Below are 22,067 nucleotides of genomic sequence, written 5' to 3' on the forward strand. Positions count from 1 at the left end.
ATCGTATATTTTCCCTACATCCACATTTTCAAATAAGAAGACAACTCTAAAACTCTGAAAGTACAACAAGGCACGTAAGAGGTCATGAAATGTATTATACATGTATCCCAAAATCAGATAATAATAAACATTACCTAAATTTTCCGACAAGAAATAACCGTCTACAAGTACATCCACATTCCACGGTAAATACAATTTTTTTTGTTATATAAAAAATAAAAACTTATCTATCTGAAATTATCGAGAGAGCGCTAAAAAAAAAAAAAAATGGATAACGGCGACGAGAGCCCGGTGGTTCTGATAACGGGATGCTCGCAGGGAGGAATCGGCCACGCGCTGGCACGTGAGTTCTCCGAGAAAGGATGTCGAGTGGTGGCGACGAGCCGTTCGCGGAGTACGATGAAGGATCTGGAGCAGGATCCGAGGTTGTTCGTGCAGGAGCTCGATGTGCAATCTGACCAAAGCGTGAGCAAAGTCATGTCCAATGTTATCGATAAGTTCGGACAGATCGACGTTCTTGTCAACAACGCAGGCGTTCAGTGCGTTGGACCTATTGCGGAGATTCCGATGTCCGCCGTGGAGAACACATTCAACACCAATGTTTTCGGTTTGAAAGATTCGGTTCTGAAATTTGATTTGATTAGCCAATTAGAGTTTCTAGTGCTTGTTAGTGAATCATTACAATGTATAAATTAGGCATATGCATTTCGGCTATCAGTTTGGGTATTTTGGGGCATGATCCTAGGATCCATTTATTAGTTGACCTATTTTTGGTTCGGGTTTGGTTCGGTTAGTTTTGGGTTCAGTTTGGTTCAGATAGTAAAACTAAGAACATAAAATATTCGGAAAATTTTGGTTCCGGTTTGGTTATTTCAGATAGTTCGGTAATTCGAGAAAAATATTGGCTATTTTGGATAAAATATCGAATAATTAGGATGATTCGATTCAAATAAAAATCTCGGATATTTTGGATTTCTTTGAATATTTTAAGTACTTTTAATAGATTTTTAAATTATATAATATATATATTTAATTAAATTATGTGTATATATAATTAATATTTTAATATATTTGGTTACTCGTTCGATTCTAGGTTCCGGTTTTTTCTCCTAGGCCTAGTATAAACGTTATGTTATGGAACTCGGAACACTTTCTTATGTTGTTGATTTCTCTTTCCTTGTGTTAGTAAGTTCATTTCCATTGAGAGTTTCTAGTGCTTGTTAGTGAATCATGATAATGTATGTCTTGGAACTCGCATACTTGCTCATGTTGTGGGTTTCTGTTTTAGTGCTTTGACTTGGCCTAGTGTGTCTCATTATGTTAGTAAGTTGCGAGAAACGTTTCAAGAAGTGAATTTTATGGCAATGCAGGTTCCATGAGGATGACTCAAGCCGTTGTACCTCACATGGTGTCTAAGAAGAAGGGAAAGATTGTCAACGTTGGAAGTATCACTGTTATGGCACCAGGTCCATGGGCAGGTGTCTATACAGCTACTAAAGCTGCTATCCATGCTCTTACCGACACCCTCAGGTTCGGTTTCACCCTTTATCATCAGCATGTTATATATCTTAATGTCATGAGAAGGGCTGCAGGTTCCGTTTTTGTTAGTTCGGTTTCAAGAAGTTTTACCAAAAATTTTGGTTTTGCGGTTAGTTCGGTTAATTTTTGGTTTAGGTTGAATAGAATTTGAAAGTTTTTGGTTAATTTTGGTTAGTTCGGTTATTTCGTTTGGATTTTGGTTAGTTCGGTTTGAAATTTCGATTAAGATTGGTACTGGTTCAACGTTTATCATCATTCATCAGTTTGTTATATCTTGATGTTCATGAGTAGTGTGTAGTTGTTCAAGTTATCCAGTGCCTGGTGGTCTTGGTTTTTCAATTGTATGTAATGGTTCCTGTTAAACTCAGATTGGAGCTAGGACCATTTGGCATTGATGTAATCAACGTTGTACCAGGAGGAATACGAACAAACATAGCAAACTCAGCCGTAGCAACCTTCAACAAATTGCCTGAGCTGAAACTATTCAAGCCTTACGAAGAAGCTATCAGAGAGAGGGCCTTTATATCACAGAGGATGAAGCCAACTCCTGCTGAAACATTCGCTAGAGACACAGTAGCTGTAGTGCTGAAAAAGAACCCACCTGCTTGGTTCTCTTCAGGCAGATACTCAACTCTCATGGCAATCATGTACCATATGCCCCTCTGGTTCAAAGATTTTGTCCTGAAGAAGGCTTTAATGAAAAAGGACTAGACAGCTTCCGGTTTTAAAGAACTCTTCTTTCTCTCTTATGATAACGAAATGTAAAAGATTTATTCAGACTTGATAATGTAATCTTATGTCCTCATGCTTGAGTAGTTTAAGTAGGAAGATAGTGGGAGACTTAACAGCAGGAATGATTACATTGTCGTAAAAGCTTTGTGATACAGAACAAGGTAAACGATTCTACACTCAAAAGGAACAATATTTCTCTACTTTGACTCGACCCAACAAATGTATCAGCAAACCCCATTATAAAGGGTCAGAAGACTCAGAACTATTCTAAAAAGCTATATCACTAACAGCATTCTAGTTTTTTTAAGAGTGGTGTGGAGCTCCATAATACATTATTCCAGATGGCTGGAAAGTACCTTGTTGTTGTTGAGCTGAGTTGGATTGAGGCTGTTGATTACCTATCATATGTGGTGGCGGTGGAGGCGGCGGAAGTCCAGGTGGCATTAACGGAATGTTACCAAAGCCGTAAGGATTGTTCATTACCGGTGGATTCATGAACTGTGGTTGTGGTTGTGGCGGTGCTGGATTAGGGATCACATGGTACTGACCTTGACCTTGTGTGGCGGGTGTCTGGTTCTGGGAGTTGTTGTGAGAAACCGGAACTGTGCTCTCAGATTTGGATAGACCGGAGGTCTTTGTTGCTTCAGCTGCGAATGAAGAGAGAACAGATTGCATGATCATATGTGACGAGGTGGAAGCTGTGAGCATCGCAGCTATAGAAGCCGGCGTCATTTTTGATGATTGGCCGTTGTTGTCAGTTGAGACTGATCCTGGAGCGACGGTTGTTGGTTTCGGTGCATAATCCTCGTCCTTGAGGCGTTTCTGCATGTTTTGAGCTTCTTCTGTTTGTTCTTGTGCCACCTAAACCATAATAAAAATGGTTCATGAGCTTAATTAAAGCTTTAGATGCAGTGGGGAATTCAAAGAAACATACCTGAATCTGAGCTTCAAGATTCTCCAGTTCAGATTCCTGACACAAGCAAGCAAAATAATGAAAGATAGATCACAAAATAGTGTGAAAAAATCAATAGTACCTGTTCGCGTAGTGCGTCTTTAAGCTGGTTGACAAGGGAAGTCCTACTCCCTTGAACAGATTTAAGCTTCTCAATGCATTGTCTCAAAAGGTATTCTTCCTCTTCCAACTCTTTGGCCAGTGATTCTCTCTTCGGGTTGTCTTTTGCTGGTGAGACAAAGTAAACATATGAATCCACTGGTTTTAGAGAGAAAAAGAGTGGATTAGTAAAAAGTAAAAAGAGAGTGTTACCAGTAGAGCAGGCTTCCTCAACATCTTTCTCCATCTTCCTGATTCGTTTGACTGCAGACTTGCATTTACTCATCTCAGCTTCTTCATTTGAGTTTTCCGCAACAACCAAATGATACGCTGATACTATCTTCTCAGCCACACCTCCTCCACTTGATACTTTCTGCTTATCAAAGCAAAAAAAAAAAACAACTTTAGTGAGATTTGCCTGATGTTTAGTGTTTGAATCATGGTGTTTAGTGATTTACCGTTCTGGAGGATTTTGAATCCCTGTCCCTCTTTGAGGATTTAGATCCACGAGGCCTCTTTTTGCTGACATCAAGTGGCAGAGGGCAGTCTTCTCCAAGCATCACATCTCTAAGATTCTTCGAACGTGATCCAAACACTCTTCTATCTTCCCATATCTGGACCTACAATACAACATCATGTGAACAACTTCTTTACTAATGTTTCACACTTCACAACATTCAATGGTTAGTTAGCACATCACACACCAGAAGACAATTCTCAAGAACCTGAAACTAAATTCATTCCTAACATCAATCATTAAGGTAAAGAGAGAGAGAGAGTCTTACCAAGCGTGAGACGACGCCTTTGCCACGATCATCACCCTGAGAGACAATGTCTTTAACAGCCTTAGGAAGAACATTCCAAAACTCCTGCACGAACTCATTCCCCTGACGCTTACTGTTCTGAAGAATATCATTAGCCAAATACAAAAGAGGCACTTTCTGAGCCATCTCCGTGCTGTGAAACTGTTTCTCCCATGTCGTCACTATCAGCTCAGCTTTCACCCGGTTGAATATACACCAATGCGACAGAGCTTTACCCCCAAAAGAAGAGTTCAAAGAATTAGCGAAAAAAAAAAATCACAAGATCTAAGCAAAAAGGTTTAGACTTTATATGCAAAATAAATTAAAAATTGAAGCTTTTAAATGATTGGGAAAAAAAAAGAAAGAAGGATACTTTCGATGGACTGTTGAGTGCTGTTGAGCTTGGCGAGCTTATCGATGAGGATCTCTTCGCTGAATACAGTACTCATCCCACCAGACGACGGATTTGGGTAGAGCTGGGGAGGTGGAAAGATTGTGGGGGAGGAGCGAGGACGGAGAAACCCTAGAACAGTGGCGGAAGCAAGATTAGGAATGACTGAAACGACAACGTTGTGGATCGAAGAGAAGAAGAGAGGAAAGTTTTGGTTTTTTGTTTTTTTTCTTTTTCTTTTGGTCAGATGCGAGATGGGGTTTTTATTTTGTTTGACCTAAAAATTCTTTTTCTTTTTGATAAAATATTAAAATATATTCCTTCCATTTTTTTTTTTTTTTCAAAATGGAAGATGTTTAAACATTTCTATGTGATTTCAAGGAAACTATCTAACCAATTATAAGTTATACAGTTTTTTATGCTTGATTAAATTTTTATAATTTATTTTTAGTGATATATTTAGAAAACATATAATTGTCCTAATTCTTGTGATTTTAGTTATAATATCATAGTATAAATTTTTGTTAAATATAAAAGAAACATACTACTTGGTATAATACTCGGACAAGATTCTAAATTTAATCAAATTCTATTATCATCTTCATCTCCATCTCCATCTCCATGTTCATGTCGGCTAAGTTTGTAGAAATATACTAGATAAGCAAATGCAAAATAGAGAAGAAAAGAATAAAATAATAATCATATGGGAGTAGATATATTATAGTACGAGTTTAAAATCTTTGTTCTATATTGTTACTAGTACTCAAACTCTTTGTATTTACACCGATTAGAAGTTAAAAGTTCACGGCCAAAAAAAAAAACAAGACTCCTCAGTCAGTAACTTCCTGATCCATTTCACGGTGGCCTTGGCATTTCACAAGCTGCTCCTTAGTCTCCGACAATCCTCTGATCACTTCCTCATCTTCCGGTGTCTCTTTTCTTAGTATCTCGTAGTCTTTAATCGCCGATTCCCAATTCCCAAGCTGCAACCCCACAAAAAAAAAAAAAATTAATGGTGAGTGTTAAAAAAATCAGTTTAGACAATGTCTAGGCGTCCACTTAAACCGTAAATCGCACTAGTTTCTTATGAAATTCTTAATAACTGTAACAAATTTTTTCAAATATTAATGTTTAGTATATACTAAAACATTATTTCAATATACTACCTTAGCGTTACAGTCAGCTCTTCTCAGCCGAGCCTTGGTGTACAGAGGACGGACGGTGAGTGCTGCAGTGCAATCCTCGACCGCTCTATCGAACTTGCTCATTTTGGACAGACATGCTGCTCGGTTACATAACAAAACTGAGTTTCTCGAGTCATGGTCTAACCCTTCACCATAAGCTGCGCTAGCTTCTTGAAACCGTCCAGCTTTGAAGTAATCGTTGCCTTTAGACCGCGCCGCCATAACCGCCTGCGCACGCCGGAGAACCATGCTTACTTCCCTGTTGTTCCCATCAAGCTTGTTCGCTCGTTGAATCGCCTCAACGGCTTCTCCAAATCTAATTAGACACAAACCGGTTAAACCATATCAAATCATCTCAACATGGTATAGAAACTCGGACAGAACAAACCTTCCGGAAGACATATGAACCTGAGCCCATACGACCAAGAAACCAGCGGAACTGATCGGTCCGTAATATTTTGTGCTCATTTCCACATCCAAAACCGGACATCTAGACAAAGCATCATCGGCCTCTTGATGTCTTAAGCTCTTTAGAAAAGCCTCTGCTTGCAATGCATATACATGAGGAGCTGCATCGGCTCCTGAAGCTATGGTGTTTTCTGTTTCTTTGATAAGAGTGTTCCAATCACGCAATCTTTTGGCTTCAGTGCATTTGTTGAGAAGTGTTTGTACCGTTTTGGCCTTTAAAACGTCTTCTTGGTCTGCTTCTGGACCAGAATGCTTGAAATGATATATTGAGTTCTCCACCTCCCCTAACCTGATGGTTTAGTTTCAAGTTTATTATAATATAAATAGATTACTTTAAAAAAAAATAATAATAAATAGATTACTTGAGTTACAAGGTAGGCTTTTGGTGAGATTAATTACCTGAGGTACAAGTAAGCCAACCGATGTTGAGCTTTATGGTAATGAGGCTCCATTCGGATTGCTTCTTTACATTCAAACACTGCTTCAAGGATCCTCCCCAATGCTGCTAATGCTGCGCTTTTGTTGCTACGATACGCAGCCTTCTTTGGATCAATGGCTATCGCAGCATCATACAATGCTAAGGCCTCTACATAGTTCCCGTTCTTGTAATCTTCGTTCGCCATTGTCTTTAACGTTTCTGGATCCATTCGTGTGGATACCTCCCTACACAATGATCCTGGCTGTTCTTGGTTATCCGAAACCGATGTTGGTGCAACTAATGATGTTGGTCTTTCTTCGTTGTTTTGAACATTAGTTTTATTCCCAACCGCTGTTGTGCCAGGCTGCTTCAAGTTCCCAAGATTGCCAAACAACATCACATTTCCTGAAGATGCTCGAACCATAGAGCCATTAATCCCTTTGGCTTTCTGGTTGTCTATGATCATACTCTCTAGCTCACCGGATAAACCGATAGCTTCCCTTGGAACCTTCTTCGCTTGTTGTTGGACCGGCTCTAGATTGTTACTCTCTTGTTGATTCCCGTTATTGTCTAAATGTTGGTTATTAGGGTTTTTATTGGGTGAGGGGTTTGAAATAGGTCTTTGTGTCTGGTCCGGTAACTGGATCGGCTCAGGTGAAACTTTGTGTTCTTGAAGCTTTTTGGCGTTTAAATCGATACCTGGAGATTTAGTGAACTGGATATTAGGGGTGCATGCTGTGGAGGCGTTGCTGCTGCTCATTGTGCTTTTATGGCTACCATTTGTAGCTGTAGATCTCTTGGACCTTAAGCCACATCTACCAACAAGCCCCAACAATCCACAACGCCACCTTTTCTTCACCTGACTTTCTGCCATTTTTTAGGCCCCTAGATAGAACAAAATACGTCGATGAACAATCAATCAAACCACTGGAAAGGGTTGATATAGGAAGATAGAAATATACGGTATTATGAAGAAGAGAAGGACATCAATGTTAAGAGAAGAGAGGAGAGGGAGGAAGCTTTTTGTTGTTGCGTGTTCTCTTCTTGAATCAATAACTTTACACAAAATGGCATTGTCATCAAACTTTTTGATCAAACTAGGTTAAGATTGAGAAAAAGAAAAAAGAAGAATGATATTTTGGTTTCTCTTCAAAAGTCAATGTAAAATTGTCAATAGAATTTTGATGGTGGGGGTTTGTCTTCTGTTCTTTTCTCTCTGACAATTCTTGATTTTTTCCCCTCTTTTTTTGGCTCTTCGTTTGCTTTTTTTTTTTCTATGGCTATCGCCTGTTGATTTTGTAAGAGAAGCGTTGTTTAGTCAATATTTAGAAAGAAAATGTGAGACGTCCTAACGAAAAGAAGTCCGAGTTTTTCTCGACCTGATTCTATTTTACGTATCGTTGTGAAAGCATAATTTCAAATATCTTGGTGAATAGTAGTGATATATCAAGCTCAAGATTATGGTATTAAGATAGTAAAAATTAATATATAGAGTTAAGGAAATGTAAAATCTTTGCATCGATATATTCCTGTTGACATCATTATGAAGGTTGGCGCGAAGGAAATGTAAAATCTTTGCATCGATATATTCCTGTTGACATCATTATGAAGGTTGGCGCGAAGGAAATGTAAAATCTTTGCATCGATATATTCCTGTTGACATCATTATGAAGGTTGATTGAGTAATGAGTAGTTGTTTAAGCTCTTTTATTTCTTATCCGACAACCGACAATACTACCTGCCTTATAAGGATCTACGTCTAACTGCATCATCTGAGCCGTCCTACGAAAATCACGTCTGACCGAGTTTACTTGCACCATGTTGAAGATCTCTTGTAAGCATTTCTTCTGTAGTCTGCATAATTGTTTAATAAATTGTTTTCTCCGGGAATTGAAACCTAAACCTGCTGGTGTAAAAACATTAATGAATCCTTAGTCCAAAAACCATTGGATTAAAGGACTTCATGTTATATGGAGCCTTTTTATCTAGCTCTTAATTTTGTAACGCAAAGTGCAAGATTTTTTTTTTGTAACACTCACAAAGTGCTAGACTAATAATCCAGTTTAACATTAAAACCAATTTTAGTAAACCATAAGATTAGTATCTGTGTTGAATATAGTAAACAGACTAAAATCCAGGAAGGAACTTGATTAAAATATATACAGAAGGGCAAATAAGGCAATTAGTACTAATACCTAAACTAATAACATAATCTTAGCAATAAACAAATCTTAAAACGAGTGGTTAACTAGCACAGTACGTTAGCCCTTAAGTAACCAGCGAAAATAAAACATTTTGATATCATAGATCACTAGTACGAATCAGAACTTTGTGGGCTTTCGTGTACACACGTACATTGAACTAATATGTTACGTATTAATACTTTTTTCCCTTTACTTTATTACTGAATTATTATTCATGACATTATTCTCTTTTAGGTTAACAGAAGGAATCTGCCGACTTATTACTAGAAAGGAGATCAGAGAAGGGTTTTGTACGTTTATGTTTTCAATAGAGTCGACACGCACTGAAGTATACGTGCGGTGTTTGGCTTGATGCACAACAATATTCAGACAACTCATAAAACATATAGTTTCAGGTAGTGGACAACACGTCCTATCCGGTTCATTGGTGGCTAAGTAACTCTCATCATCCGCTAGATACGATAATTCAGCTCCATAGGAAGTTAGTGATTCAGTCGCTGATATATAAAGATTTTTTAAAAAAATATTACATTGCTGTTAAAAATTTGTAAACCACTCGACCCGCAAAAAAGTCCATATGTTTAACAAACATGTGAACACAATGTTAAATATTTAGAAAGTTGCATAATTTGTTGATAATAAATCTTTATACAATCTGTATTGTGACTTGGTATGTATATTTATTAACAATCTTAATACCATAAATGTATAAAATCAAAGAGTACTAATTTCTTATGATGTTTAATGATGAATCTTCAGAATATATTAATTCAAATCTTTCTGGATTTTTTTCTTCTCCGACTCAAATATTTCAAGCTTGAAACATATATTAATTAATCCAACTATTTAGTAAACATAGATGTTCTCAACCTATGCTATTTAATAGTGGTTAATACTAGTATTAATTAAACATTTTGTGTTATTGATATATGCAACCTTCAATTAACCATCTAAATGCGAAGGAATACATGAATCTTTCTAAAAAGGTTCCTTTCTGAAGACATCTTCGAAAGCAAGAAAATAATTTATTACAGATCTGTTAAAAATAGGATGCAGTACTAAAATGATTATTGTTTACATTAAGTGTACTTTTTGATCCAATACTAATATTATATGATGGTATACTTTAAATGAGTGTTAAAAAATTTAAGGAAAAAAAAGATTGTAACTACACAAACAAAGTGCCATGCTACCATATGATCACACATTCCGACAAAACTAATGTATTAAAAATTACACACACTGTATAAATGACATAATACCATCTATGAAACTATTATGTATACTGTTAACAATAACTTAACATCATTTCAGTAGCTAAAAGTGTATCGTGTTGGATAAGCTTCAAAATTCTTACTTAGGAAACAAGTTATTCAAAAAGGAAATTTGAATAACTAAAGCCTAATAGGTTTAGGATTAAGTTAAGATTCCTAGATCATATTGTAATAGGATAAAGCTAAGTTTTCTATTGCATATATAAATAGATCCAATGTAAGAGAGATCTCAAAAAAATAGAAAAGAGAAGAAAGATTAATAAAACAAAGCAACTGTTTTATTATACAAAGAGACTTACACAAACACATACGTTTTTCTGTTTGACTTTATTTGGTATCAGAGCAACTAGGTGAGTTAAAGAATCCAAAGTCAAGACACAGCTACAATGGGTGACGTTAAAATTCCGACGAAATCAAACGTTCCATCCACTATTGTTTGTCCGATGCTGTCTTCATCAAATTATACTGTATGGGTGAAGAGGATGAAAGTATTGCTAAAGGTTCATAAAGTTTGGGAGACAATCGATCCTGGATCAACCAATGAAGAGAAGAATGATCTCGCAACAGCACTTTTGTTTCAGTCAGTACCTGAAAGTTTCATTCTGCAGGCTGGAGAAGATGACTCCCCTAAAGAAATTTGGGAAGCTATTGCATCCAGAAACGTTGGAGCCGAACGCGTAAAAGAAGCACGCCTACAAACACTAATGAACGATTTTGAACGCTTAAGAATGCAAGATTCTGAATCTGTTGATAGCTTCTCCGGGAAGTTAACTGAGATCGCCGCAAAGTCAGCCGCACTAGGTCAAGTATTTGACCAACCTAAACTTGTGAAGAAGTTCTTGAATTGCTTACCAAGATCAAAGTTTATTCACATGACAGCATCTATTGAGAATGCAGAATAAGCAATAAATGTTTAATAACCTTGTTTTGATGTTTCTTCGGATTCTCTCTCTTCTTTCTGCTTTGTTTGTTCTCTTTCGCTCTGAGTATATCTTTCACACTCTTTATAATCTCATTTACATAAACACACTGATTTTTTAAAATAAAATAAAAAACACACTGATTTTTCACTTTTGTAAAGGTCAAAAAAGAACCATTCAAAGGAAAGAGCGCATGATTATGGGAAAATAGAGTATTCACTTTTTTAGTTAGATTTTTAACTGCTATTTAGAAACTGAAATGGTGAATATAACACTATTTTGCCAAAAAAAAAAAAATTCCTAAACTATTTGTTTTTACTTTTTTATTGCGTTACATTTTTTTTAATAAACAAAAAAAAAGAAGAGAATTTTAACATAGTATTGTTAAGGGGAGACCATCTAATGAAATTAGCTGGCATGGTGGGACTAGAGACAATTTTTCACATTAATGGCGCATGACTCTCTCATGCATCTATCATGGCCCGCCAAGAATTCCCGCGCGTGGTTCTCACTTTTCCTCGCCACTAAATTTTTCATGAGTCATTTTCTAATTTTATGCTTTTTTATATAAATCTACTAATTTTGGTATAAAGAATCTCAATTATAGTTAAAATAATATATAACCAATTTTTTAAAAATCTAACTAAATCCCACTTTTACTGGGTTTTTTTGGTTGAGCCGAACCTAACAAATATAGCCAATCCAACTGTTGTATAATTCTAAGGGAATCTCCATTTCCACTCTATTTTAAGTAATTCTAAGTAAATATGAAGTGAGAAATGTTCAAATATAATTCTATATTTCACTCCATAATAGAATTTACTCCATAAATGGAGTAATTTATTTTTGTTTGTTCATCGCTCTATTACGGAGTAGAAAATTTAGTGGGATTAGAGTATTTGTACTTCATATTCACTTTTATTCTATTTTAAAAGTAAAAATTAAGTTTTACATTGGAGATGCTCTAAGTTTAGAACTAACGCATTTGGTGTTTCTCTTGCATCAGCAACAAAGAGCGATGACTCAAAATGGAGCCTGGCTGGTTTCTCCGTTACCACCCGGAAACACAGCTTTTACGGTTGTTAGCGGTTGACAGCGTTTCGAAACAATCATACAAACCGCTACAAATCGATTCAAACCGCTCCGAACCTCTTAAAATCAAAAGCTGGTTTCAGATAGTGTTTGCGGACGGTTGCATGAGGATAATTATTTTTTCTTTTTTTTCAAAAACCATATAAATACAAAAATAAAAATATTCAATAAAAATTTTAAATTAGAATTATAAAAATACTAAAATATATATATTATATTTTAATTAATATTATAAATTTTAAAATAAAAATATTTTCTATAATATTAAAAATTTAAAACTATAACTTTCTAAATATAATTTTCATATTTATTAGAATATTATGATTTTTGATATTTTTTATAATTGTATAAAATGTAAATATTGTTAATTTATTATTTAACTGCTGCTGTATTTGGTAGTTATCCAGTCATAAGTATCCCGCAAACGCACCAATTTCTAACCGCAGAACCAGTCATACAAATCTCTTAAAACTGCTAGAAACCGCAACCACCCGCATCCTTAAACTCCCGCAGCCGCAACCGCAACCTCATCCGCTGCGTTTGAACCAATCAAGGCCTTAATGAAAATGTTAGAAAGAAAAAAACAATTGGTTGCGTTTTGTACGATTGTACGGCTTACATTTAGGTTTCGTTAGAAACTTATCATGTACTGAATGAAACACACAATAAATACCGGAAAATCAAATGTCGGAGTTAAATTTTAGATTTTCGATTTTTATATGCATTTAAATAAGGAAATTTATTCGGGTTATTAATTTAAAATTTAGAATACGGATGTATATATTTTTCGAGCGTTGCGGAAAATAATTAAAAGTTAGTGCATTAGTCTTGACTTTCGCTCACTCTATTATCAAATGTTCAAAGTTGTTTATTTTTAAACAGGGTAGTGAAGTGATCATGGAATAAATTATAAATTTCAAACTAAAAATTAATCAAGCGACAAGCTGTATATTTAAGGAACAACACCATATAATTATTGGATGTGGAAAGTGAGTGCTGTTTTAATATCGAATTTTTGTCTAATATTTTATTGAAGAATGTTTAAGACACATGCGACACATGTATGAAAAGATTCTTCCTATGTTTTGCTTCAATCTTACTCAAAGCTAGTTTTAGTCACTATCATAAATCAAACAATTTAACATCATTACATTATCATAATACCTTTTTGTAAAAGAAATGCAATGAAATTCAAATTTCATGATTTAAAAAGAGGTGGTATGTGTAGTATGTCACATTGATATATGGTGGAGAAAACAAATTCACATGAGCAACCTAAGTATGATAAGATCACACAATAATATTAGGAGTAGAGATTACAAAACCCATGGATAGTATACATATATTAGTTTGTGTTTCTTTGTAAAAAAAAATAATACTATGAGGTTCGGGACAAACCCCTAATCTGTTGGATAAGCTTCAAAATTGTTACTTAGGAAACAAGTTATTCAAAAAGGAAATTTGAATAACTAAAGCCTAATAGGTTTAGGATTAAGTTAAGATTCCTAGATCATATTGTAATAGGATAAAGCTAAGTTTTCTATTGCATATATAAATAGATCCAATGTAAGAGAGATCTCAAAAAAATAGAAAAGAGAAGAAAGATTAATAAAACAAAGCAACTGTTTTATTATACAAAGAGACTTACACAAACACATACGTTTTTCTGTTTGACTTTATATCGAACTTGAAATTCAGAAAAATTAATTTGATAAAAGGTGTCAATCAGTCTTAAAAAAATGGACGATAATACATATAAAATATTAAAAATAAAATACATAAATTAAATATACAATTTCAATGTTATACAACATGAGTATATATGTCAAAACATTATTATAGAATGTCAGATTTTTCAAATTTGATATATTTCTAGATAGCGTAGTAGTATTAATGATATTGTAGACGCACTATAATTCAAATAATAATTATTTTTTTGTTCGAATGTGTAACAATGTAGCAACGTTTATATTTGTATAAGTAATTGATATCTACTCTTTATATAATTGCTTGTTTCTTTTGATTCAATGCATCTGTTAACCTTGGCCAATAAACTGCACATATGTTTCAGATTAATGAGAATGAGATTATTTAATTTTGGTTAGTAAATTATCTCTTCTAACAATAAATGTATGTCTCATTTTAATAGAAATTGATACAGCTAACATATGAAGAAGAAACAGGATATAGGTTTTCTGAAAACATAAAAAATATGCATCTTATATATGAATGTGTCTTAGTTCAAATAAAAAACAAATAAACATGAATACCAAACTTCAAAAGAAAGCTTCTAACAATATATGTGTATCGAAAAACAATTATAAAGAAATCGAGACTATTATAATTTAAAGGTAGCTAAGAACATCAAGAAAAATGATCTTATATATGTGTGTTTGCGAAAAATATCATTAAGTAAATATGAAAACGAAATTGCATGAATGTTTATCATAAAGTCAAAGATTTCTGTAGCATGAAAATGAATCAGGTATAATTTAAATTTTCATAATAGATATACTATTATACAGTGTTTTATTAAATTTTACACGTTTTACTTAATTTAAATCCAAAAATAAATAAAAACCGAGGAGACGCGGGCTCGACGACTCGCATGGTTCGGAGACAAACACGCAAACATACTACAACGTACGCGCGAATAAGACCATCTCCATGTATTCCCCTATAAAACATTTCTAAAATAGAGATGAATTTCTCTCCAATATATTTTTCTATTTTTATTTCTATAAATAAATATTTTCAAAAGATTCTATTTTAATTTTACAAAAGATATATTTTGTTTATAAAAGTTGATAATTAACCCTATTTATTTTTAACTTTTAAAATATTTTCATAAACTTATGAATTTTTTTAAACTAAAGTTTTGTTAAAAGACTATTATGTAAATAAAAAATGTTATTATACTCCTACAAAAACTGTATTTCTCTATAAATATAATTATTTTGGTTACAAATATAAAAATTTGAAAGTTAAATGACTATTTTGAAAAAAAAAGTATGACTCTATAATAGAGAAAAAATGGAAATCTCTATTTTAAAAGTGGAAATAGAGATGAGATGTAACACTTTTAATTCTATTATAATATATAGAAGTGAAAATAGTTAGGGATCGGAGAAATGGGGCCCTGAAACATTACTAGGCCCAGTGGATCACACAATGGCTCGAGTTTTGTAGGTCCCACTTTTTGCCTTGTTTCTCCTACATAAACCAACTCGCAGGACTTGAAATAAAACACACAAGTTCAGATCATTTCTTTCTTCTCTCCCTTAATATCAAATTCATCTTTGATTCAAGTAGTTCACCTTCAGTCTCTAATTTTCTAATATGGGTAAGCTTTAGTTGTTTCACTAGCTTCATCATCTCGACATAACCTAAATATATAACTCTCTTCTCGATAACCAATCCTTTATGCTCTGCTTGTCTCAGTGAGTTTTGTCATGGAGAAACCACACAGGATGTCAGAGAGTCAAAACGTTGTCGTATCAGAGGCCGCAAGGTCTATCATCCCCAACAACTCTTCGGCTCCTCCTGGTTTCATCTCAATCTCCAAGAAAAAGCTTCTCAAGAACCTAGAAATCATCAATGATGGCGAAAGAATCAACGCTTGGGTAGATTCAATGCGAGCTTCTTCTCCTACTCATCCAAAATCACTCCCTTCTTCCATCTCCTCAGAGCAACAACTAAGTTCATGGATCGTAAGTAGTCTTCATAATAACTTTCTTTCACGAACCCTAAATGATCTTTTCTCTTACAAATTTTTGTTGTGTTTCCGCGACAGATGCAGCATCCTTCTGCATTAGAAATGTTTGAGAAAATCACAGAAGCTTCGGGAGGGAAACAAATCGTAATATTTCTTGATTATGACGGTACTCTCTCTCCCATCGTTGATGATCCAGACAGAGCTTTCATGTCAAGCAAGGTTTGGTCTTGATATCACATTAATCTTTTTTGACCTTATGATTTTAATTAATCTATGTGATTAATTATCACATTTTCATTGCTATTCTCAGATGAGAAGAACAGTAAAAAAACTGGCTAAGTGTTTTCCAACTGCTATAGTTACTGGTAGATGCCTAGACAAGGTATTTTATTTTCCTTGTCATTTTCCACAATATTTTTAATTTATTTATGTATAATTAGCTAATTTTAGTTCTTTTTGGTCAAAGCTAATTTTAGTATTTATGCTTTCCAAAGGTGTATAACTTTGTCAAGCTAGCTGAGCTGTATTATGCTGGCAGCCATGGCATGGACATTAAAGGGCCGGCAAAAGGTTTCTCCAGACACAAGAGGGTAATTTCAAATTACATAATTAACTGATAAAAACAAAATAATAATATTTGTTTGTCATCTAAACTTTATTTGTCTTTTGTTTAGGTTAAACAGTCTCTTCTGTACCAACCAGCCAGTGCTTATCTTCCCATGATCGATGAAGTAAGACATTACGACAAATATATATACCTGTCGCTCCAGTGTCGCTAATTAACATTGCATGTGCTTAATTTTTATAGGTCTATAGACAACTTTTGGAGAAAACCAAATCAACTCCTGGAGTCATAGTAGAAAACAACAAGTTCTGTGCTTCTGTGCACTTTCGTTGCGTCGATGAGAAGGTAAAATCGAAATCACATTAAGAGAAAAGTTTTATTAAATAATGAAAACTAACGTTAAAATGGAAAACATAATAATCCAGAAATGGAGCGAACTGGTTCTAGAGGTTCGGTCGGTATTAAAGGAATACCCTAGGCTTAAACTGAACCAAGGTCGAAAGGTATGACATGACATTTCTCACTGGTCATCAAGATATACTTACAAGAAACTTGTGATTTATAACATAACAGTGAGTGTAAATTATCTAAATATGTTTTGGATGTAATTAACAGGTTTTCGAAATACGTCCTATGATTGAATGGGATAAAGGAAAAGCTCTTGAGTTCTTGTTAGAGTCACTTGGTGAGTTCTCAGCTGCTCTCTCTTTTTCTTAAATCAAATACTTTTTCAACATCTATAATAAAAACAAAGCAATATGTTTTTTTTCTTGTGTTGTCTTCATATTCAAAAGTGTCTTTGCTCCACTGATCATTTTTCATCATCAATATGCCTCTCATTTCACCTTTTAAGAATTTGATACAATTAATTAAAAGATTGAACTTAGTTTTGAACCTTACAGGGTTTGGAAACTCTAACAACGTTTTCCCAGTTTATATCGGTGATGACCGGACCGACGAAGATGCATTTAAGGTATACCAATTATTTTTCTCAATTAGCTAATATTTCATAAGTAGTTAAAAAAACTAATATTTCATAAAAATATTAAATATCCAAACAATTAAGTTACAACACTATTATATGTGTTGATTAAAATTTGTGCCCTGTAAATGAATTAGATGCTACGAGACAGAGGTGAAGGCTGTGGCGTTCTTGTCTCCAAATTCCCCAAGGATACGGATGCCTCATATTATTTGCAAGATCCATCCGAGGCATGTCCACACACACATAAGTATTTTGCAGTTAACGGTTTTCTACACGTGCTAACTCTCTTAAAAACGAACTCAATAGGTGATGAATTTCTTGCAACGATTGGTGGCGTGGAAACAAATGCAGCCAGGTGTGTGAAGAGGATGTATAATAAATGAGCTAGTGACAATGTTCGAAATAGTTAATGCCAATCAATATGTACATGGCTAACCTTTTTCTGAACATTACAAACTTTTCTTAGAACGTTGTATAAGGATATGACAAGGTCTAATATATGCCCCTTTGGTCAATTTCTTGCTAAAATAAGATGAACAAGAAAAAGGGTCGCAAATTGTTTCGAGTAGCTGGTTCTAATAAATTGTAATTATCTTCGTAAATGTAGTATATATATATATATATATATATATATGTGTGTGTGTGTGTTTGATGTATGAGATTTAATTTGTCTCACTTTTCGCACTTGTCTACTGACACATTGACACTGGCTCGTGGGGTCCAACTGAACTAAATTATATAGACAATAAACTAACCGAATTAACCCAGATCGAACCAAGAATTAGCACGTGTATTCTTGCTCGTTGTAGCAAAGACAAACTCTGGAAACTAGGAGGTCTTATTTTGCTTTTATTGTTGCTTTGGGTTAAAAAGTCGTGTTCCTCTTCGCGCGTGTCCTTTGGCCCTCATTACGAACGCTCGATAAGGTTTTTGTTTGCTGGTACAGAAAATTTTATTATTAGTATTGTAGCAGATTATAGTTGGTTGAAATCATTTCTAATACGATAATGTTACACTTTTTCAATTTCGTGTGTGATTTTTTTATGGATGAGGATTTTCTATTTTCATATTCCTATGTATTGATTAAGCACTTTTAGATGGGCAATATGTAATTTTCATATTTAGAGGAATTGTTATGTGTGTAAATGTTAAGATATTTTGGAGAATTGTGTTCTATTTGCCCTTTCTTATGATCCGTAATTCCGTATGCCGTGCCCACCGTTGGGAGAAAATGGCACAAGCCTCAGACCCTTTAATTTTCAATCAAAATATAAGCCCCCACTTATGCGTATAATACATTAGTTTGTGTGGTATGATGCTTTATATGTACAATATACATTACATTAGTTTGCAAGTGTTACTTGCAGAGACATATATTTTCTCTACATTTTTAGCTTTGGCTCTTTTGTTATATATATTTTCTCTACATTTTTTAGCTTGGGCTCTTTTGTTTTTAGAATTTTAATAATAAATACTACTTCTGTTCCCGAAAGTAAGATGTTTTAGATTTTTTTCTTGTTCCACAAAGATAGATTTTCTATATTGTTAAGGTACTTTTTATATTTTTGAGGAACATTAATTGAGAATAGTTGAATTGATTAAATTTTATTGGTGGAAAGTTATTGGAAAGTGTATAAGAAAGTAAAAAATAAATTAAATTATAAACATTTATTAAATTCTTAATAAGCGTGCATACTCTAAAAAATCTTATTTTCAGGAACAGAGGGAGTAGTTGTTTAGCTGTTGTAATTTTCTTATAAACATACCAACTAAAATTTTCATGAAGAGACCTTTTAAAAAAGATTATCTAAGGTGTTGTAAAAATTTTTTTTGCCTTAGGCCCTCCAAAGGTTGGCACGGCACTGTCCGTATGCAGCATTGTGTGAAACATGAACCTCTCATCTCATGTTCTTTAATATATTAATAGTGTATCTCGTTTCTACTAGAAGTTTTACATTTTTAGTGTATTTTTGATAAGATAAACCTATTAAATTTCATTTGCCTTCTTGCTCCAATTGTCCGCATGCTATTCAACCATAAAACTATAAAAGAGTTAGGCAGAGTAATCCACAAATAGATAAGTTGTACATGTCAAGCCTAATCTCTGACTTCCCTATATGTTACTTTTCTCTTTATACTCGAATTAGTAGTTACGTCTTTTGGAATCTGGCAGTGGGAATGACATATAGACATAAATACACATATTATGTGTATATATATGAGTGGCTGTGGCATCAGGTGCATGCACGCAGTTTCTGTGAAAGCTGAGATTTGTATCTCGAGTCATGACTATACGTAGTGTCATAGCAAATCAATAGTGGATGGCCATTATGGTCAAAGCTTTTTGTCTATATATATAGCTTTTGTGCGTATAATGCGACTAACTATCACAATAAGGCTGCATCTGTTTTCAAACCCATCTGATGTAGACATTTCACAAATTCACAATATTTGTTTTCTCTAGATGTATTCTCATTGTTATTGTCCTAGAATATTATTTTTAACTCTAGAAACCGATAAATTTTATATTCAGATATTTAATCATACATGAACCATATACCATATTAACGAGGAAATGATTATATGATGAACTAGAAAGCCATCACCGTTTCATATATTTGTAGAGATAAATTTTAAAAATATTTATAAGCTTTTAATATATCAAATATAAACAGGGTGTAGTTATTCAACACAATATTAGAATCAAACTTTAAAGCTATAATTCTAATTAACATGGCGATGTGAAGAGTTAGAATTTGCCAAGTTGGATACCCCTTATAAGATCGTACGAGATAATGTTAAAAGTATGTTATTAAAACAAAAAATAGAGACAAAACAAATCTAAAATGGCAAAAAGAAAGAAGAAAACAAAGCTAAACACATGGGGGAGGGAGGAAACAAAGACAATACAACATTTCCAAAGTGTTGTAAGTTGTAACTACACTCACTTCCTCACTTTATCTGAACGTGGAAAGATGGATTCCGCTCTTTGCTTTCCCTTCAGTCCCTTTCATTGGCTGACACTTAGCTCTCTAGGCTAACATTAATTAGTTGTTAGCTTAATAATATTATTCGACTATGCCTTCAAATCGCAATTATTGGTGATTAGCGAGTCTCTTCACACCACAAATCTCATATTTTATGTATGTATTATTAACCACGTTAAACGAGATGCTTCTTCTAGAGTTTTGTATACATACAAATGGTTTAGTTAAAAGGGAATCAAATTTTAAATCAACTGCAAAAGGTTTATATTCGTCCACAACATTGGAATTTTATATATCCGAATATCAATGGTGTGAATCTTGGCGATAGTAATGATTCACGTGGAGCTCAGATTCAATGTCGATTTATTGATATAGAGGTCCATGTAGACTCTACATCAGTATCAAATTCTCTTGTCCCAATTATTATTGGTTTGTCCATAATTATTATTGGAATTTTATATATTCTTTTCAATTTAAATAGTACTCTTTCAATGTATTTGCATGTTTTCAGTTTTTTTTTTAAATAATGGTTTTCGAAATATTGAGAGTGAAGAAAAGGGATGGTCTTCTCGAGCTCCCATAGTTTTGTACGTTGGTTAAATTTGTACGCATTGGGGAATGGTCCCTTCTTCGAGGGTCGAGCTTTCTATAGGCATGTCTAGAATCATTAGAATCATTAGGCATGTCAAAACATTTTTGGTAAAATTATCTTACGTGCTTATAGTGAATTTACTATGCACTAGATACATATCCCGTGAGACGTTTATGATCTGATGTAATACTGTCGTATAGACAACAATCACAACATCCTTCGTATTATGCATATTTTTTTTATTTTTTTATTTTGAAAAAAGGCTTTGCATATTTTCTTTTTCTTACGTCAATGTAAACGCAATGCAATACATGGTTTGTAAGATTTTATATGTAAATGTTCAAAGAAAAGAAAAGATTTTACATGTATAATAATATCAAGCACATCTTGGAGTTGATTGTTTTTTATTTTACTTTAAAATGTACGTGGATTCTCTTGAAACATTTTATATATTTATTTTTTAGAAGATTTGATATGGTCCTCTAGCATCAAAAGATAAATTAGATATGGGTATCGCGATTATTATATTCGATATGTTTTGACTAAATGTTAACTACACATACTTTAAAAAGATGGATCTCTGCCTAAGTTAGTCGTGTACCAGTGAATATAATATATGACAATATAAATGTGTCACATGCATGGGGAGCTCTTGCAAAGGAAGCCAGGACAATAGGGAGCTAGATTACTGTATTCTCAGTGTATACGTGTCTGCTGAAAGTACTTGAACGTGAATTGTGTAAGAACCAAGCAAATATATTTATTAACTTGGCAAACATATCACGTACTCCATCTGCTTTCATTAGAATCTTTCATTTTATCATTTTATGAGATGTTCTTTTTTTTTTTTTGAGCAACCATTTTATGAGATGTTCAAGAAACTGTATTAGGCTTTTTCTGTAAATTAGTCCATAATCAAATTTATTGAGCCCAGTTACTGTTTACTAAGTTCCAATTTGACCTAACTTGCAACGTACGTCGAGTATGTCCTTTCCACTATCTCCAGTTTTTTTAGTTATACAGGATTTTTTTCCATAAATGGGTAGAAAATGATTTGTTATTTTGTTAATTTAACAAAAAGGTGTAGAATATCAGCATGAGTTTTGATACCTCATCAAATGCAACCATATACTTGACTCTGATTCAA

The 22,067-nt window shown here is 33.9% G+C and overlaps 4 protein-coding genes across 7 annotated transcripts; 2 read left to right on the forward strand and 2 right to left on the reverse strand.

Moving 5' to 3' along the window:
* The first annotated feature begins 223 nt into the window (after positions 1-223).
* LOC106335577 (NADPH-dependent 1-acyldihydroxyacetone phosphate reductase-like) lies at positions 224-2,344 on the forward strand. Its single transcript, XM_013774132.1, has 3 exons — positions 224-607; positions 1,371-1,530; positions 1,908-2,344. Exons 1-3 carry the CDS (start codon positions 268-270, stop codon positions 2,248-2,250), a joined length of 843 nt encoding a protein of 280 aa, XP_013629586.1. The 5' UTR covers positions 224-267; the 3' UTR covers positions 2,251-2,344.
* Positions 2,345-2,377: 33 nt separating this feature from the next.
* On the reverse strand, positions 2,378-4,758 carry LOC106335576 (regulation of nuclear pre-mRNA domain-containing protein 1A-like). The gene is made up of 7 exons (XM_013774131.1): positions 4,499-4,758; positions 4,108-4,355; positions 3,781-3,942; positions 3,536-3,695; positions 3,306-3,451; positions 3,206-3,241; positions 2,378-3,132 (listed from the first exon to the last, which is right to left on the reverse strand). The coding sequence occupies exons 1-7, from the start codon at positions 4,572-4,574 to the stop codon at positions 2,575-2,577; spliced, it is 1,386 nt and encodes a 461-aa protein (XP_013629585.1). The 5' UTR covers positions 4,575-4,758; the 3' UTR covers positions 2,378-2,574.
* A 490-nt stretch (positions 4,759-5,248) lies between these two features.
* LOC106333268 (inactive TPR repeat-containing thioredoxin TTL3-like) lies at positions 5,249-7,842 on the reverse strand. Its single transcript, XM_013771737.1, has 4 exons — positions 6,568-7,842; positions 6,089-6,457; positions 5,683-6,016; positions 5,249-5,499 (listed from the first exon to the last, which is right to left on the reverse strand). Exons 1-4 carry the CDS (start codon positions 7,458-7,460, stop codon positions 5,347-5,349), a joined length of 1,749 nt encoding a protein of 582 aa, XP_013627191.1. The 5' UTR covers positions 7,461-7,842; the 3' UTR covers positions 5,249-5,346.
* A 7,489-nt stretch (positions 7,843-15,331) lies between these two features.
* LOC106332480 (probable trehalose-phosphate phosphatase I) lies at positions 15,332-17,908 on the forward strand. Of its 4 annotated transcripts, none has more exons than XM_013770939.1 (12): positions 15,332-15,419; positions 15,518-15,786; positions 15,870-16,010; positions 16,102-16,173; positions 16,286-16,381; positions 16,466-16,522; positions 16,600-16,701; positions 16,782-16,859; positions 16,972-17,041; positions 17,244-17,329; positions 17,476-17,568; positions 17,648-17,908. In XM_013770939.1, the coding sequence occupies exons 1-12, from the start codon at positions 15,416-15,418 to the stop codon at positions 17,702-17,704; spliced, it is 1,125 nt and encodes a 374-aa protein (XP_013626393.1). In that variant the 5' UTR covers positions 15,332-15,415; the 3' UTR covers positions 17,705-17,908. The 4 variants fall into 4 exon arrangements, with proteins under 4 accessions (XP_013626393.1, XP_013626394.1, XP_013626391.1 ...); XM_013770940.1 differs by having other exon boundaries at positions 17,259-17,329; XM_013770937.1 differs by having other exon boundaries at positions 17,476-17,908.
* The last annotated feature ends 4,159 nt before the right edge of the window (positions 17,909-22,067 follow it).

This window comes from Brassica oleracea, chromosome C3, assembly GCF_000695525.1.
Source record: "Brassica oleracea var. oleracea cultivar TO1000 chromosome C3, BOL, whole genome shotgun sequence".
In the NCBI taxonomy this organism is placed as follows: domain Eukaryota; kingdom Viridiplantae; phylum Streptophyta; class Magnoliopsida; order Brassicales; family Brassicaceae; genus Brassica; species Brassica oleracea.